Source organism: Colletotrichum graminicola, assembly GCF_000149035.1.
Source record: "Colletotrichum graminicola M1.001 genomic scaffold supercont1.1, whole genome shotgun sequence".
Lineage (NCBI taxonomy): Eukaryota > Fungi > Ascomycota > Sordariomycetes > Glomerellales > Glomerellaceae > Colletotrichum > Colletotrichum graminicola.
In genome coordinates this window covers 1,623,014-1,639,845 of record NW_007361005.1, presented here as the reverse complement: position 1 = coordinate 1,639,845, position 16,832 = coordinate 1,623,014, and the positions used below count along the sequence as shown (strand labels likewise).

Sequence of the window (16,832 nt, the reverse complement as noted above, 5' to 3'; positions counted from 1 at the left end):
TGGTGAGACGGAGGGGTTACTAACGGCCTAGAAACGGATCGAAGGACAGATAGCCCCCTTGAGTTTGGAAGCGAAAATTTTAGGCCCCGGGGTCTTCAGCAGCCCGAGTACGGTCGGGACGGTCGAGCCAGTCATGCAGCAAGATGCCGCGCGGGCAGTGGACAATATTGTCAACACTCTACTGGCGGCGTGCCGGGTCATCTGAGAGGGGAAAGGAACGCGTATTTTTCTCTTGGGCCGGCGGCATAATGGGAAAGAAGGTCCAAAAAATGGATGGCTTGCTCGCGATCCGCTCTCGGTTGTTCTTCCTCCGTCCACGGACCCGGCGCTCAGATCCGCTCGACCGATGCAGGTCTCCACATCACTCGTCGTAGACGATTCTTCTCGTCCTCGCCGCCGAAGATTGACTCGATCCCTCGACGGGTGAGCGTGCAGATGTCGTCGCGGGACAGCCTAAAATGCTCAGCTACCAGTCTGTACTCGTTGGACAGGGGGCTGCCAAAAACGCCCACGTCGTCAGTCTATTCGCAGCCTGTGAGTTAGCACGGCCTTCAACTGACTCGTACATGGAGTAGAGAGAGAATGCGATGAAGTAAGTGGCAGGGGCTCAAAACGTACGCCGAGAGATATCACGCTCCCTTCCACGGCCCACCACTCTCCGAAATGATGCCCCTCGAACCCGCCTGATATCATGCCTGCATGCACGTTGCAGCTGAGGCACAGTTCCAGACCGATCTTTCGCTCCACGATCTTCCGCTTCACGTCCTCGCCGAGGTGGATGACGTGCCCCAGCCGTTGCGGCTTCCACGACAGGATCTCGGCAAGCTCGCCGACAGTGCCCGAACACTCGGCCTCGCCAAAGTGTACCGTGATACCCAACCCAAGCTTCCTGGCCTCGGCGAAGGCGTCGCGGAAGATGGAGACATCGTCCTGTCCGGGCACGCCGTGGACGCGAGCGGCCGGATCGCCGCAGAGGTCGACACCGACGACGCCTTGCTCGCGGAACTGGGCGGCGAGGCGGACAGTCTCGTGAGCCTGGGCGGGGGTGTGGCGGCGGTCTATGGAGAGGATCAGACGTGTGCGCATCGCCTGGGGGTCATTGTGAGCAGCTTCGAATGCGACGATGGCGGAGAGAATCGTGGAGACGTAGACGGAGGGCGGCTGCGGGTTCGGTGACGGGAGAGAGCGCGGCGTGGTGCGGAGCTCGAGGTAAGTCACGCCGTCGGCGTAGAAATCTTGGAGTACGGAGTATGTTGCGGCGTAGAGAGTTTCTGGATCGGTTATGAGATGGTAGATGTAAGAGGAGAAGAGGGGAAAGAATCTGTGAGGGTTGCGGTCAGAGGCTGCAAGGGTTAGATGCAGAAGTGAAAGACGGGCAAAAATATATGAGGGAAAAGAAGAGGACTTTACGTGTTGAGGTTGAAGTCGTATTTACCATCCGGCATCTCGACGAGAGGGTCTGCGAGGTCCGTCTCGCCTGCCTGCTTCTTGCGGACCCAAATGTCGTGGAGGACGCGGCGGCTTATGCTGCCTGTCAGGTGGGCATGGAGCTAAGCGGGTATTAGGTCCCGATATCATAAAGTCGGCTTTTGGATAGTGTTTCTCTCCACAAGAGGTGTCATACCTCGATTTTCGGAAGGGCTTTGAAGTCCATGTCTGCTGCGAGCTGTGAGCCCATCGTGTCGAGCTCTATCGATGGGACTTTCAAGAGATTCCCAGAGCCTCGTCCAGAGTGTTTTGTATCTTTAATTTTTACTTTTGTCTTTCTTACTTCTTCCTCTTTTTGGCTTGTGAAATGCTGACTCGAACCGAGCTGACGACGTTGTAAGACGTTGGGACGAGCAGGCTGGATTCTCGCGCGACAAAAATGTAACTCGGGCCGTCCAGGTGGCCGGTGCAGAGACAGCCTTTTTGGGAGACAGGGTGGGGGCGAAACGAACGACCAGTATGTGCAAGGTAGCGCGAGTAAACTCTTTCGAAACGTCCTTTGGTTTTTATGCTGTGAAGTAGGAAGAAATGACTGCAAGCCGTTACCGCAGTATCTATTGCTTTGTGGGGGTTAATGTCCACCGGGAAAGTCGGGAAACGATACGGTGACCCCACCCACCCCTGGTTCCGAGGCGGGGTGGTCGGTGGGGGCCCGATCCCGGAGCTGTGGTTCCCGGGCGGGAGGGACAACCGGTCTATTCACGCCGAAGTGAGACAGACCGACCCCCTCACCCCAGAGCCTGGAATTTGAAAACCACGAGTGACGCATACGGCTGCGTTGTGCGAGAAAGAGAGCAAATGAATTTTTGAGGGGTTTGGGTGAAAGTTGCCTAGGAGCTCGCAAGTTGGCATGAACCGGTGCTGTTGGTGCGTGGGCATTGGCCTGTTTCGATACCACGATACATCACGTACATGTATATACGGGCCTATCAAGGACCCGATTCCATTCTCACATTTCGTAAAAGAGAAGGACGTCGCCGCTGGCTTGCATGAACACGGCCGGGTTCTGGCCGTTACCATCGAGCATCCCATATTGGAATTACAATTACCTGCAGCATCGGGAGTTGTTACCTTCGTCCTTGGATTCGGGCTCAACAAACGCTCGATCTCCAACGGCATGGAATTTCTCATTTTTGCATTGGCGTACTCGAGCCGCAGGGGAAATAATGGACTTGATCTCTTCACAGGACGCCATTGGATAGTACTTGAAGCACTTACATCAGCAACCGTGGTTATGCCTCAGCCCTGTGTCCAAACGTATCGGAATGGCTTTCTCCTGTAGCGGCATCAGCCAGATCATCACCTGAGGCAACTGCGGCATATCTTGTGGAGAAAAACCGGTCCTTTGAGGTGTTTTAGCAATACAACATCCTGGCGGTGGATCGGAACGGACACGAACGACGTAGCTGCTACTCTGGGCAATGTGTCTGGGTCGTGCTCCTATGCTTCCAATCATGTAGACCATTCAGGACACATTTCTCAAGCTGTGCGCCGCCTCGATGCTCATTGACCCCCGGCGTAGCTTACTGGCTCACAGAGATATGAGCTCCGGTCAAGTGTGGGCAAGGCGTGGGCTTGTGATCGCCGAGTAAGCGACATGGAAAGGACGCCAAGAGAAAGCTCTTGCTTGCATAACGATCGTTGTGGAGAGCACGGTCGCTACATATTTAACCAGGCCTCCCGCTGGTGTATGAGGCTCAGCCATACTTCGCCCCTAAGATGGACTGCGTCACGCGCCGCCGAGTTCCCCCCATCCTCATCGAATTTCTTGATAGGCCACCTGGCGAGCACTTTGCAGGCAAAGCAGCCCACAGACGGATTATTGTCCATGTTGACCTACCTGGACGTTGACAGACGCCCTGCTCACTTGAACGACGCACAAACGGCGGCAATGCCGGCAGGCAAGACAGTCCAAACGAGATGGTGAAGGCCGGCATCTCGACCCTGGCCCGGCATGCTGCGCTGCGGGTTCTGCATAAATACAAGTCGTCTCTGGCTAATTGGAGATGTCGAAAGCTCTCGTCCCCGGTGTCTTCAGCTCCCAAGTCTGCTCTGCTAAAGGCGAGGCACTCACAGATTCTCCCACTTAACGCAAAATAAACACGGTAGAGGGATTACTCGGCATAGTGCTGCTGTGTCTCGATGCCCTCATCCACTTTGGGAGGTGGTATCGGTAGTGAAACGGCACAAAGAGCAAACAGCGCGCAGTCACGGCGAGTGCCGCTGGAAACGGGATGGGTATTAGAATTTCATCATGATTGCAAGCGGCCATTCCTATCGCAGCCTCATGAATTCCTATAGTACAAGCAATATGGCAGGGAAACCCCATCCTGCCAACCATCCATGAGCGCAATGCATGCAACGTTCCGATTGCCGTGGGTGTGTTGTAGAGTGTGAGAGAGTTGTCTTGATATACAGGTCCGAAGCGCAAAAAAAATAAAGTGACGCAAAAGTCTGTCCGGTTCCCAGTAAGGGGGTGTACGGGAGTGTCGTCAGGCCATTGGTGCGCGGTTCTGGGGGAGTTTCGAAAAGCCAAGCTTCGTCTTTCCTAGCTTCGATTTGCATTGTGGTAGTTTGTTTTTGTTGCGTTTGATAGTTTGGTAGTTTACAAAGCAGGCTTGGCCTCAGCGCGGTCGAGGGCGAGGCCAACCTGGTCGGCGGTGCTGCCGTCCTTGCTCTCGCCGGCGGTGAGGAGCGCGTCGCCGCCCATCTCGCGCATGCGATATTCGCGCTCCATGCCCTCGATCTGCTGGTCCTCGGCCCAGCAGGTGGCCAGGGGGACGCCGATCATCAGGGCAGTGGCGCAGACGACCCAGACGGTGCGGGAGCCGTAGTACCACGTGTTCTGGACGGCGCTGACGCCGAGATCGACCTTGTTGCTGATCCAGCCGCGGGTGGTCGGAGGGACAATGTCCTTCAAAGCGTAGAGGCGCTCAGCGAAGGACTCGTCACGGGGGTCGTAGTCGCTGTCGGCAGAGATCTCGGAGTCTGTGGGTTGTCAGCTAGCTGGCCGTGTGACGCATGCGAGTTACTCAAGCTTCGTGGCACGAAGAAATCGGAGTTTCGCGCCCAAGCCTCATAATCTCGTGGGGTCCCACTGACCGGTGTCGGTGTAGTCGGCATCATCCTCGATGGGGCCGTTCTGGCCGGACTGAAAGTGCTCGTCCTCGACCTCGGTGAGTTGAACCATTATGATTGGGATTAGCGAGCGGTGCTCGTTTCTGAGTTCCTGTTCGGCTGTACGCCTCGCGTTGGCAAAGATTTCGATAAGACGGTAGCGGATGTAGCCCGGAGGCGTACGAAGGCGAAGGTTGAAGTCTAGAGGAAGGGCGAAGAAAAACCCGAGCTCCTGGAGTCGTTCAAGGATCGCTTGCTGACGCAGGCCAAAGCGGAATGACTTTTTCCAACCAAAGATGGAAAGCCGACGATGGATCTCACAGACGAAGTCGTTGTCGAGGAAATAGCCTTGGTCGTCGAAGAGGGAGGAGTCGTTGGGATGGAGTTGAGCTTGAAAATAGGCTAGGGGATGTTCAGCAACAGCTGGGCCAGACATGCCAGTTGAGGGACCCATCATGAGAATTTTTGGTAGGTAGCGTAACTGGGATTGGTCCGAGCGTCACTGTGCGGATGATTGTTTCTCCGAATATGACCGTTGATGCTATGTGGTGATTGCATGCACAGACCATCCATAGCTTCTTTTGGCAGACCCTTGTCTTCCGTTCCTGACTTGTCAGCTGTTTATTACACAAGCCGTGAGGATTCGATGAATGTAGGTTGTGCAATACTGTCCAATATCAAAGACCAGCTCATTTTCCTCCAAGTGTATGTTACTTGATGCGATTTCAACAGCACATGCCAATAAGAAGATGAAAAAGGGGAGGGATCAGGTACCAACTCCCTATCGTCGTTCTTGCAAAGACCCTACAGCCATTCTCCCATCCTTGTGGTTCAAGTTCTGCTCTCTTGTCTTCATTCAGACAAGAAAGCTATAGACCATGCGCCTATAGCTACTACATAATACCTCTTCCCGTGACTTGGACCCTGGGGAACTGTTCTTACACATGGCTTATTCTTGGGATTCTACATGACGCAATCACCTCTATATCCAAGCAGCCTCTACTCCTACTCTGCTAAGACCCTGGGCATCTTGAGCAAAGAGACCTCACAGAAGTTATTGTTGAACAAGTGTTGCTTTGTGTGGCCCGTTTTCACCACCAATGCTCAAGAGGCGCAAGTCATTTTGTATTCTTAGCTGGTGTCGAGTGAAAACTCACACAGAAGTGTTGGGGCCGCTCAGTGGACATATCGAAAACGTCAGGAGGTGGCAGAACCTGCTGGATCATTGGATATTTGACTACAGGATAAGAGGAGACTATGGCAGGTTTCCTGCCGAAGCTGGGGTCAAATCATCTTTTGATGTCCCCTTGCAACGACCGGCCCCGGGTGTCGATTTGCAAGCGGAAGTTTTCACATATTTTACGCAGGAGTCCTCCCCATTCTATGCAAACCGACGCTCCCTCCGCCCACGACCGGTCCAGTTTTCTAAACCCCACTTCCCCTTCCTTTCCTACATTCTCGTCCTACTCCTCCTTATGTTCGATCTTAGGCAAGCAGAGCCACAACGCCATCATAACCCCCAAGAACGCAAGGATGAAGGGCTGCAAGACCTGCACGCCCCTGGCCTGCGCCAGGGCGCCCACGACGAAGGGCAGGATCGCCGCCCCCGAACGCGGCTGCGAACCCGATGGTGCTGACGTGCAGATGTCTCGGCAGTAGCCTCGTCGTCGCCACGACGACGGCGGGGAAGAGCGGCCCCAAGAAGAATCCCTGCAGCGCGACGGCCACCGCCGAGATATAGGGCCGCTTGAAGAGGGCCGTCGGCAGGCCCGCGCTGCCGTCATTGCCCGAGTGGCTGATCGTCTCGCGGTAGACCGCCCCGGTCTGCGTCCAGAAGGCCGCCGTGCACCAGACGATCTCGATGACGGCCAAGGCGATCTTTCCTCACGATGTATGTCAGCCGGGTCACGAATCTACAAATTTTGGAGGGGGAAGCGAAAACACTCACAGTGTGCCTTCGTCTCGCGCCGTGTCTGGACTCACCATGACGTAGTAGAACATCCACCACCCCAAATTCTCCTTAGTGGTCATGGTCGTGGCGATGAGCGGGCTGACGACGCCGCCGACGCCGTAGCAGGCGTGCAGGAAGCCAAGGACCTCGTCGGCGCGCTCCATGTTACCGATGTAGGCGTTCCACCCCGCGTCGCTCAGGCCATTGCCCAAGCCCGCGAGTATGAAGACAACGACGAGCGCCGGGTAGGGCGGGTGCTGAGCGATGATGACGTAGGCGACGACGTGGCATGTCGAGGCGAGGATGGCGATGCCGCGCTGGCCCCAGCGCAGGTGGACGTGGGTGTTGAGCAGGGCCAAGGGGACGTAGCCGAGGAATGGGGAGAGGAAGATGAGTGAGATGACGACGTAGGTGAGGTTGTAGTATTTCTCGAGCTACGGACTGGTGAGCGAAGGGTTTCATGAGAAGGTCTTGAGGCTCGATTATGAACATGGGCATGTGGGCATGTCTCCAGGTAGCATGGCAGCTCGCCGTGGCGGTTTCCCCCGTGTTTCTCCAGCTTTTCATGTATGCCAACTCGGCGCCTTCACCGAGCCTAGCCGGCGGGATATGTTTCGCGGGTGGCACGGGAGAACAAGCCTGTGGCTAGCGACCAGCCGGTTATGAGTCCAGACCCACCGTATCCCCTCCCAAGCCAGCAGCTGCTCGGAAAAGGTTTATTGAGAGGAGAGAGCTTCGAATAACAACCAGTGGAATCTGGATGGGAGGTCAACCAGACGTGCAGTCAGTAGGCGTGGATCCGCCGTTCTGGACCCTTTCTGGTACGACAATGCAGCCCAGAGCTTGTGGAATGTAAATTCCGGGCCTCCTCCTCCCCCACACCCCCGGCTAGCGTGCATTTCGACTATTGCCCAAATGGGATATACTCCCAAGCTTGTCCCTTGTCATTCCATTAGTCTCCAATGCGCAATACTGAATACTCCGCCACGTCTTCGAGAGGTCGTAGGTGCGTCACGGGGCCTTTTTTGCTGTCAGGGGAAGCATTTCAATAGGGGCACTCAATGGATTCCTCGGAAAATTGAATAGTCGAGAAAAGTCATGAAATTCGTAACTCTATGAGCCCAGATGCCAGGAAATGGTATATCCATCCAAAGAAAGCACGCCAGAGGTCCACCGGGATCAACCGCATCCACGGCAGCGCAACGATAACCTCGGGTCCGGTTTAAACGCCGGGTATGCTATGAGATACAATGTTGCAGGAATGATAAAAAACAAAAGTCAGCAATGACGGTATCCCTAGAAATGCACACTGCGCTTCTTGGCGACCTTTCTCTTCTCCTCCTCGGTCCGGTCCCGGTGGAAAAAGTTACTGACGCTAGCAGCCGAGTTCGCATAGGGGCCTTGGAGCAGCCCCGACATCAGGTTTGGAAGCTTACCTCGGCCGCCACCGCTCTGCTGCTGCTGTTGCTGTGGAGGCTTCGGCTGCGGCGCAAATTGCACCTGTTGTGGCGGACGATATGTGCTGTTCCCGGGTTGCCCGTTTTGGTAGGGTCCCGCACTCAGAGGCCTTGGCGGCTGCGCCGGTGCGACGTGCCACGATCCCGGAGCAGACCCGGGCGGCGGTTGGTGTCGGGGAGGCAAACTGGGCGCAGGCGCGTTGGGCTCTACGCCGTATAACCTGCGGAGACGCTCTGTCTCCGCCTCAACCTCGGCCGCCTTCCGCCGACGTTCCTTTTCCTCCTTCTCAAGCATCTTCTGGATACGCTTCGCCTCCTCGGCGTCGCGACGCTCACGCTCGCGGGCTTGTCGCTCCTCCTGGGCCACCATGGCCTGCAGGCGCTTCGTCTCGTTGTCAATCTCCCACTGCGCGCGGGGGTTGGGTCTAGGCGGACCGCTGTTCATTGCCTGTGCCGGCGGTGACGCGGGCTTGTCGTCGATGGCGCCGGACATGGAGGCCACCGGTGGTACAGGCCCAACGGAGGCGGGAGGAGGCTTCGAGTTCTTCCGACGAGTCGGTGGAAGAGTCGATGTGAGGTTGAAGACGTTTTGCCTGGGGTTCAGGAACAGGTCACGGAGGACCTCGGCACCGAGCAGCAAAATGATATCCAATCCCTTGCGGTCTTCCACGTCGACACGCTGCAGGTTAGGCTCATAGATGGTAACGGCGCTCTCATGCTTCTGGTCCTTGAACATGGCGACCGTAATGTCAGGCTCCTTGCTCTTCTTCCCGGCGACGCTCTTCCCCACCATGTAGCATGTCATGTCCTTGCTCAGCCTACCGTCGCGCTTCCAACGGAAGACGACCTTGGGGACGGTGTCGCTGATGGGCGGATCGTCGGCGGATCGGTCGATCAAGCTGGCGCTCGGAGCGCGGAAACTCTGCTCGGGCATCTCAAACTCCCAGCTGTCTGTCTTGCCCCAGCCGCCGGCCTTTGTCTTGATGACGACCTGCGAGTCCGGGTTGTAGAGCTGCAAGGTGACCTGGTCAGGCAGAATGGGTTGTGGCGGGGCAGGCGTGCCGTTCTGGGCACGAACCTCTGCGGCGGAGAGGGTTGGCTGGGTCCATTCCGGCTCGACGAGGACCTCGGCGTAGATGATGTGCTGGGAAGCAATGTCGGTGAGGGCGGCAGCGTATTTATTGCGGGCGGCTGGGTTGGCGGGGTCGGCGCGCTTGAGGAGGTAGTTGGGCGTCGGGTCGGAGCCCTGGTGGGTGAAGTAGAGGATGGTGTTTTGGGGGTTGTCGGAGGAAGGACGGAAGTGAAAGGTTGGGAGGTTTTCGTCGAGCATCGTGGGCGGTTTCCTGGGGCCAAGCCGACGACTCGAGAAATGGGTGCGCGCTGCTGAGGTTAAAAGGCGAGGAAGGACGATTCGATCGGTTGTTGTTTGGGGGGGGGGTGTTTCGAGACAAGCAGAGGCAAGTGGTTTAAAAGGATGCTAGACTGTGCGAAAGCAGGCGGCCGGGCCCTGCTCGAGGAATGAATGGTATGCGAGGTCAAGTGGGCTGAGTTCTTAAGCCGTCTGTCGCCCGTCCGGCTTGGCTAAAGAAATACAAGGAAACAGTGCAGGTCACTCGTTGCCGACGTACGTACGTACTGCCAAATATATCCAAAGGATCTACAGAGAATCGTCTCCACACAACGGGAAGACCAAGGTTCTGTGTGTATTTGAGGAAGAAGAGGGCCGAAAAAAGCGACTGCAGCTTTTCATCAGACAAGGTACAGACAGCAAAGTAGATGAACAAGAATGGAAAGCCAAGTATTCGTACAAGACAAGAACGAGCCGCGGTCGACACAGGCCAAGGGTATGTAAAACCTGGCTCCCCGACTTGCTGCGGCGTGCACGGCATATGCACTGCAGAGGAAGGTACGTATTCGTACAGCTAGTAGGTACACTACCTACCTAGGAAGGTATGCATGTACCTACCTACGTCAACGCTGTGCCCCGCCTACCGCTCGGATTGGGGCCACCCGTGCGAGCAACGGGTCACGGCCTAACCCCTCCCCCCACACTTCGTCCGCGCTTCGCCACAGAACAGCCAGTTGCTTGCTCCCGCGGCCTGGCTAATTTGCCCGCTTGCCGGGACGGGGACGGGTACGTCGCTTGCGGCTGTGCAACTCTAGAGTCGTCCCCTCTGCCAAATGGCGTCCGAGGGTCTCCATGAACGTTTTAGAACCTGATGCTGCCTTGTGAAACGCGCGGCCAACGAAGGGGGTTACCTGTCAACTAAAATCAGAGAAGGGAGAAAGGGGAGAAGAAGAAAAAGGTTCGCGTATCAATCAGGCAGGACTCATAAGGGCGTTCTCGGGGCTTTTGTTTTATTTTCCTTTGCTTCCTGCCCGCGTCTCCCAAATATGCTTCCAAAGCGCATCGGCGACCGGGACGCTGCGTCAGCCGCCTTCCTGTTCGCTGGGACCCGGAGTCAGGAAGTGTGTAAGTCTGCCTTGGCGTCCCACAGAGTATGCCAGCAGCGCCTGCTATACCCCAACTACCTAGCCTGTAGTCATTACAAATGACTAGATCTCTCGCAGGGGGGCGAAGCTTGAACACAAGTCTCCGCGGTAGCACCGACTGGCATTCCCAGTGTGATTACGTACATGTAGGGTGGCTAGAGACTGCGAAAATCGGCAGGGTTGGGAAGCAGCCGCGGCCCTCGAACATCAACATTTCATCCCGTGGCTGGACTGGACTGGACTGGACTGGACTGTCGGAAGAACAACAAGGCTGCAATGAACGCTCCCGAGAGGCGGCACGCTACCTGAGATGGCCCTGGATACAGGTAATGCGATGCCGAAGAAAAAGAAATCCAAAGCTTGACAAGTTATCCGTACCGGTAGCAAACATGGGTGGGTGCCTGTCGATCCCTAAATCCGCTAGTCGCATCGTCAACACCCTCACCCTCATAGGAGAGGGGGGGACGCTCTTTGTTCGCATCTCAAGCATGTAGGGAGCATGTCTGGCAATGATAGCCAACGAGTATTGTCAAGTAGGTCTGCATTCCTACTGCTTTTGAATTACTACTATCACTTCCTTGATCACCCCTCCTTTTTGCCCTGTTACACCTTGCCTTCTCAAGAAGGAAAAGCCACCTGTACAAAAAAGCAGGCCAAGACAGCCACGTGCCATGTGTGAAGTCTTACTCCGCAAGAAAGCCCCCAAGCGCCAGGCTTGAAGGAGCGGTAAGATACTGGGAGTTATATGGATACAGTGGTAAAATGCTCCTAGTGTGATCACGTCTTGGCTACTCCTTTGTATGTGCGTGTGCATGTGTTATGATGGTATTACATCCCCTCTCCTTCTGCCCGCTTTTTGACACCTGCCGACGCAGCAACATGCTTGGGTATGAAAACAAAGAAAAGCCACGGCGTCCGCCGGGTTGCGTCCAACTGTTACGACGCGTTGTCTGGCCGGCGAGGTACTTCCCCGTCCGGCATCATCATGGTGAATTGGGGTTCAGGCGGCATCCCGTTCTGGCCCGTCCCTGCCGGAAGACCAGGCACAGGTGGGATGTCTTCGTCCGTCTGTGGCCGTGCTTGTGCCCTCTTGACGCGACCGCTTTGCTGGTTGACCCAGCTGTCGACGGTCCTGAATCTAGGTGGCAGGTCCTCGCTGGCCTCTGTGTAGACCGTCTCGCGGTTGGACTTGTTGGCCCAGGAGACCCGATCATTGTCCATTCGGCTAGCTCTCAGTGACTGTGAAACAGGCGGAGGGGGCTGCAGCACCATTCCAGGCATGCCTGGCACGATGATGTCACCGTCGCCGAAGCCAGATGAAATGGAAGAGAGTTCGCTCGCCCTGTTGACTTGCCGCCTGGCTGGATCGTAAGCGTCCGATGGTTGGCGAGCCAACTCTGACTGGTTGAAGTATGCACCGGCTCCCACGCCTGACCGTAATGTCATGCCAGGCTCCGTTCCGTTTCCGTATTGTCCAATGATATGAGTGAGTGAGCCGCTGGGTGCATGACTGACATAGGTGCCAGTCTGGCTGCTAAACGTCCCTACCTGGCTCGTGTAGGTGCCTGTTTGACTGTTGAAAACGCCTTGCTGACCGTTGTATGTACCGCCGTTCATGGGGTTCATTCGCACCGGTAATGCGCCTGTCGGGCTGCCGTGGATAGGGCTGCCACGACTGTCGACTGGCGACATGTAGTTGGGAACATAAGTGCCGCCAGGGCCATAGTTGGCCGGCTTCCCATTGGGGCCGTAGAAACCGGTATCCAGCCGCAACGTGCCTCTCGGCCCCTTTTCGTACTGGGTCGGGTCGCTTTGGCGACCGTCTATGTTCTGCCATCCGCCCATGGATCCCTTGAAGAAGGGGATCTTGGAGCCAATACCAGGGCGATCGTTCGGGTAGCCAAGCTCCCTTTCCCTTCTCCTCCTCGAAGCCTTCTTCATTGTCCTCCAGACAATCCACACCAGGAATGAGGCGAAGATGAAAGATCCTACTACAAAGTCAGCTAATGAGATGCCGCATTTTTTGCTCGTCGAGACTGACCTATTGAGCCCACAGCAATAAGGGCGTGCTCCGTCTCTGGGTTCATTCGCGATGGCCTCCCATCGTCCCCACCCCGATCACTGACAGCGCTCGCCGGCCCGGGGAGAGCAGAAAGGGTTTCGGCAGGTAGTGCCGCCGAAGCCAAGGTAGCCGTTACTGTAGGTGTCGTGTGTGTGTAACCATCGACGCCCTTCCTCGGCGCCGAAGGATCAACAGACGGCAAAGGTGGTAAAGTAGCCGGGCCTGTCGACGAAGCTGCTGACGTAGGCAGCGTCGATGATGGGGTGATCACCGGCGGAGAGGGTGACCATGATGAGGTCGAACTCTTCGGTGAAGCGTAAGATTAGTTATGCCGCTAGGCTGGAGCTTTCTGGATAACTTACGGAAGAAGCAGGCTTCATCGTGGAGATGACTGTAATTGTTCGAGGAGGGGACGTCACTGTCATCGTCGCTGGTGGTATAGGGACTTCGGATTCGCGTGGTGTTGATTCAGGATCGGCCGGAGCGAGCACTGGTGCTGGCTGAGGATCCACGGGCTGGAGGGGACGGTACGGTGTCATCATATGCGATGTAGGTCGCGGCTGCGGTACTACAGGCTGGAAGAACATAGGAGGTTCGAGGACGGGGGCTTGAGAAGTAATAGCGGGTTCAAATGCCGGGAGCGTTGTCGAAGGCAGGTTTGAGACTGCGGGAAGGGCCGGTCGAAGCGATGCCACGGGAAGTCTTCCTATGGCCGGGAGGTTATAGGAAGGCCTTGTCTTGGGGGTATCAGGGCTCGAAGGTTCGCTGTATTGGCTTCCCCGTCCCCGGTCGCCGCTGTCGCTGTCCGACCGGCGCTCCAGTGTGTCATCCGAGGGCCTGATGCCCGACTTGGCAGTCCTTTTCCACACGCCTCCGGCAGCGTTCCTTACTTGGTTGGCATACTCGTCGTCAGACTCGGCGTCTCGTTCCCAAAGCGAAGGCGACACGGCAATATTAGCAGGGCGAGCACGTCTCTTGAGGGCCCTCCGGCCCGGTGGTACTGCGTGGGGAGCCATGCCCCTTTTCTCGATCATCCTATCCTATCCTGTGCCGGACCGATGATAGTCGCCAAGATGTAGTCTTTGTCAATCAGTCCAAACCATGGCCCTTAGCTTGACGATGTCGGAAAGCAAGATTGAGTAGACGGGGGATCGAGTTGGTGAAAACGGGTGAATGAGACGGCTCGGGTCGGTTCAAGAAGGCGACGGGTCGGTTCCCAGACGATGCGAAGTGAATGGAGAGATGGAATGTGTATGTGTGTATGTGGTAGAAATACAGATGTCGAGGGTAACAACGAAATAGACGTCGGTGCCAGCCAAAAGAGTCTAGTGGTTAGAATTGAAAAGGAAAAGGCCGGCCTTGGAATGGAAGGATGGAAAAAGTGGTGAAGACCAAGCAATAGGCGAGGGTTGGCGAGCGGAGGGAGAAGAGGGAGAAGGGAGGGAAGGAGAGAAGCAATAGAGCGAGAGGCGACAGTATGTATCAGATTGGGCTGATCATCCATCCCCCATTCGCGGGGAGACCCATGCTGCATGACAGATGGTGCCCCGAGAACCTTCAGGGATAGATCCAGGCACCCCATGCGGGCACCAGCACTGACTAGGACTGGTGCAGGAACTGGCACGCGAAAGCCGATGGGTGCGGCGCCCCTAGTGGGTGGTCCGTGAATCGACCCGCATCCCATGCTGGGTAGCTTGCTTCCCTCTCTGTCATGCCGCCGCCGTACGGAGTAGGCGAGCCATGAGATGTGAATTGGTCATCGTACACCTGGTACTTGTCGTCCCTTTGTTGGATATCCGAACGTGAGGCTCAGGCGTTCGCTTGGACTGACATGACCGGGTCTGCAGGCCGAATACGACTGCACAGGCGCAGTTGTAGCCTGAGTGTCGAGACGTGTCGTGTCGTGTCGTGTCGTGTTGTGTCGTGTTGTGTCGTGTTGTGTTGTGTCGTGTTGTGTCGTGTTGTGTCGTGTTGTGTCGTGTCTACAAGTACATGGCACGGCATCTTGGCAAGCAGAACGGCTGAGCAGAGTATACACATCGCCGACTCTTCCCAAAACAAAAGCGACAGCAGACAACGAGAAGGAGAGCTGGGCCAATAGGCTCGGGTAACGGAGAGGGCAAGGGCGGCGACGACTTGGAAAAGAACCATCTCTCTCTCTCGTGTCCCAGCGTTAGGTTTTTCCGCTCCCTCTCTTGCCTACTACCGATTATCGAGGTAGGTATGTAGGTACGATAGGTAGTAGGTATACTTTCCCCTGGCGTCTAGAGCGACAAGGACCCTAGGCGCCACGAGCAGGCAACATGGATGGCAGAAGGTGTCTGGAATGGGGGTCCTCCATCGGTTCAAGCCAGTAGGCTCCAAGATAGCTAGTACCCACAACAGGGTCAACAGTTTCCTGGGCCGGCCGGCGAAGCTTCGGCAGTAGGAGATTTAGGGTCAGAAGAGAGCGAGACACGGGCGCACCCCAGGAAGAATGAGAAGGAAAGACGAGAGGCTGAGTATGAGGTGGGGGTCGCTTCACTCTCACAGCGGTGGGTGGGGGGGAGGAACTGGCCTTCGGCGAACAAAAAGCGAACGAGGTGGTCGTACTGTATGTATGTACACTACGCTGTAAGTAATTAACTAGTGTACTCGTGCGGAACGACATCAAGGGGCCACCAGGGATACCTTCCCCTGTTGCACATACGTAGTAGTAGTGGTCAAGATCGGAGCCGGGGCGGGGGGCAGGTTGAGTCGGGTCGAGTCAAGTCGACGGACGACGGTCCTCCATGGCAAGTCCGCCGGACGTGCAACAACAATATTTCAGGGGACGTGTGGGAATGGATGAGTGAATGGGTGAGAAGCCTACAGGTGTTGTTCACCACCTCAGTACGGCATGGCTGTCGCGGAGATCATGTTAGTGAGAAAAGATACGGTCGATGGAATGGCCTGTCATTCCAAGGGGATTTTTCTGGGTCCGTTTGGTGTACGCCGAACCCCTCTGCGACGAGACTTGCAGGGGGCCATGCGTCTCAGCGTATGAAAGAGCGGGTTTCAGGACAGGGGAGGGACTGTTGCGAACCAGACAATAGGTGAGTATGTGGTCTAGCCTCTCACCTCTCTTTCCTCCCTCACCTCTCTCACCTTTCTCACCTCTCTCACATCCCACCTCGCCCCGTTTGTTGACACAAGCCGCCGCCCTGTTCTGGTCTTTTGGGAAGCAAAATGGCCTTTGAGGCTCAGTAGTTGTGGAGTCGTATGCCGGCCTACCTACGCAGTCCGTACGCAGCAGGCCGTTGGTGGCTGGCCGGCGGCGCACGTACGCACAGATGGTCACACACCCAAAGTTCCGATGGTCTGCGCCTGTCAACCAATGACGGGCTCTAGGAGCGCGGAATACGCGAACCGAAAAGCCACGCCCGTCTTCTGACATGTCTGGTGCCGGTTTGGTTTGGTTTTCGACCACCCCTACCGCCGTCACCCGAGACAGACTCGGCCCAGATGATATACATCACCATCCATTTGACTCTCTATACACTTCGCCCTCCCGAGAGTTAATCTGAGTAGGTCGACATTGGCCGGACTGACCTTGTGCCGAACGAGCAAAAAGCCTGGCATCGCCCTCACAATCACAATCACAATTACCATTGCCCTCAAAATATTTCTACCAAAGGCAAGCTGGGCAACCTATCTGGACCGAAAGTGACCAACAAGAAGAGGGATAGTATTAATAAAAAATGGGGAAAAAAAAGAGCAAAAAAGAGAGGGATAGGTAGAGAGGCCTCTCAGGTCAGCGGCGGGGCCCGAAAGTCGCGTGCACCTTGCACAGTTTTGCCAAGGCAAGGATCACGGTTGAGGCTCTTTCCGTCCTCATCCTGGTTTGCTCCATTTATTGGTAGGCGCAACGGTGAAGGAGCCCTGGCCGGACTGGGTCTCGCCGGCTCAATTTCGTCATCCATACTACTACTACAGATCTGGGCGACGGAAACGCATATGGCTGGGCGCCAAACGCCCAGCCGACTAGGTCGAATCCGGCCGGTATCCCCTATTTACCATACCAATATAGTGTAAACGCCTCGCCAAGGAGTAAAGAGCAATCAAACAAGCATGCTGGCCGCATTCTACAACCCGCCTATCGTGGGATAAAAAAGCAGAACCGTCTTGCTCAAGTGGTAAAAAAGATATGAAGAAAAAAACACGGGTTCAGACAGCCAGCCATTGCTCGCAGTCCTCGTCTCGCCGCTCCAAAGCCAGCCATGCTGTCTTCTCTCTCTCTCTCTCT

General features: G+C 56.1%; 5 protein-coding genes across 5 annotated transcripts; all 5 read right to left on the bottom strand.

Moving 5' to 3' along the window:
- Window positions 1–329: 329 nt before the first annotated feature.
- GLRG_00432 (adenosine deaminase) lies at window positions 330–1,678 on the bottom strand (the record flags this gene model as incomplete). The annotated part of the gene is made up of 4 exons (XM_008091117.1): window positions 330–521; window positions 619–1,321; window positions 1,411–1,550; window positions 1,625–1,678. 4 exons carry the CDS (start codon window positions 1,676–1,678, stop codon window positions 330–332), a joined length of 1,089 nt encoding a protein of 362 aa, XP_008089308.1.
- Window positions 1,679–4,093: 2,415 nt separating this feature from the next.
- GLRG_00431 (uncharacterized protein) lies at window positions 4,094–4,678 on the bottom strand (the record flags this gene model as incomplete). The annotated part of the gene is made up of 2 exons (XM_008091116.1): window positions 4,094–4,476; window positions 4,591–4,678. 2 exons carry the CDS (start codon window positions 4,676–4,678, stop codon window positions 4,094–4,096), a joined length of 471 nt encoding a protein of 156 aa, XP_008089307.1.
- A 1,412-nt stretch (window positions 4,679–6,090) lies between these two features.
- Window positions 6,091–7,455, bottom strand: GLRG_00430 (major facilitator superfamily transporter protein; the record flags this gene model as incomplete). Its single annotated transcript, XM_008091115.1, has 4 exons — window positions 6,091–6,483; window positions 6,589–6,990; window positions 7,147–7,195; window positions 7,382–7,455. 4 exons carry the CDS (start codon window positions 7,453–7,455, stop codon window positions 6,091–6,093), a joined length of 918 nt encoding a protein of 305 aa, XP_008089306.1.
- Window positions 7,456–7,852: 397 nt separating this feature from the next.
- GLRG_00429 (uncharacterized protein) lies at window positions 7,853–9,343 on the bottom strand (the record flags this gene model as incomplete). The annotated part of the gene is made up of 1 exon (XM_008091114.1): window positions 7,853–9,343. One exon carries the CDS (start codon window positions 9,341–9,343, stop codon window positions 7,853–7,855), a length of 1,491 nt encoding a protein of 496 aa, XP_008089305.1.
- Window positions 9,344–11,442: 2,099 nt separating this feature from the next.
- Window positions 11,443–13,584, bottom strand: GLRG_00428 (uncharacterized protein; the record flags this gene model as incomplete). The annotated part of the gene is made up of 4 exons (XM_008091113.1): window positions 11,443–12,494; window positions 12,548–12,703; window positions 12,762–12,870; window positions 12,931–13,584. 4 exons carry the CDS (start codon window positions 13,582–13,584, stop codon window positions 11,443–11,445), a joined length of 1,971 nt encoding a protein of 656 aa, XP_008089304.1.
- Window positions 13,585–16,832: the final 3,248 nt, after the last annotated feature.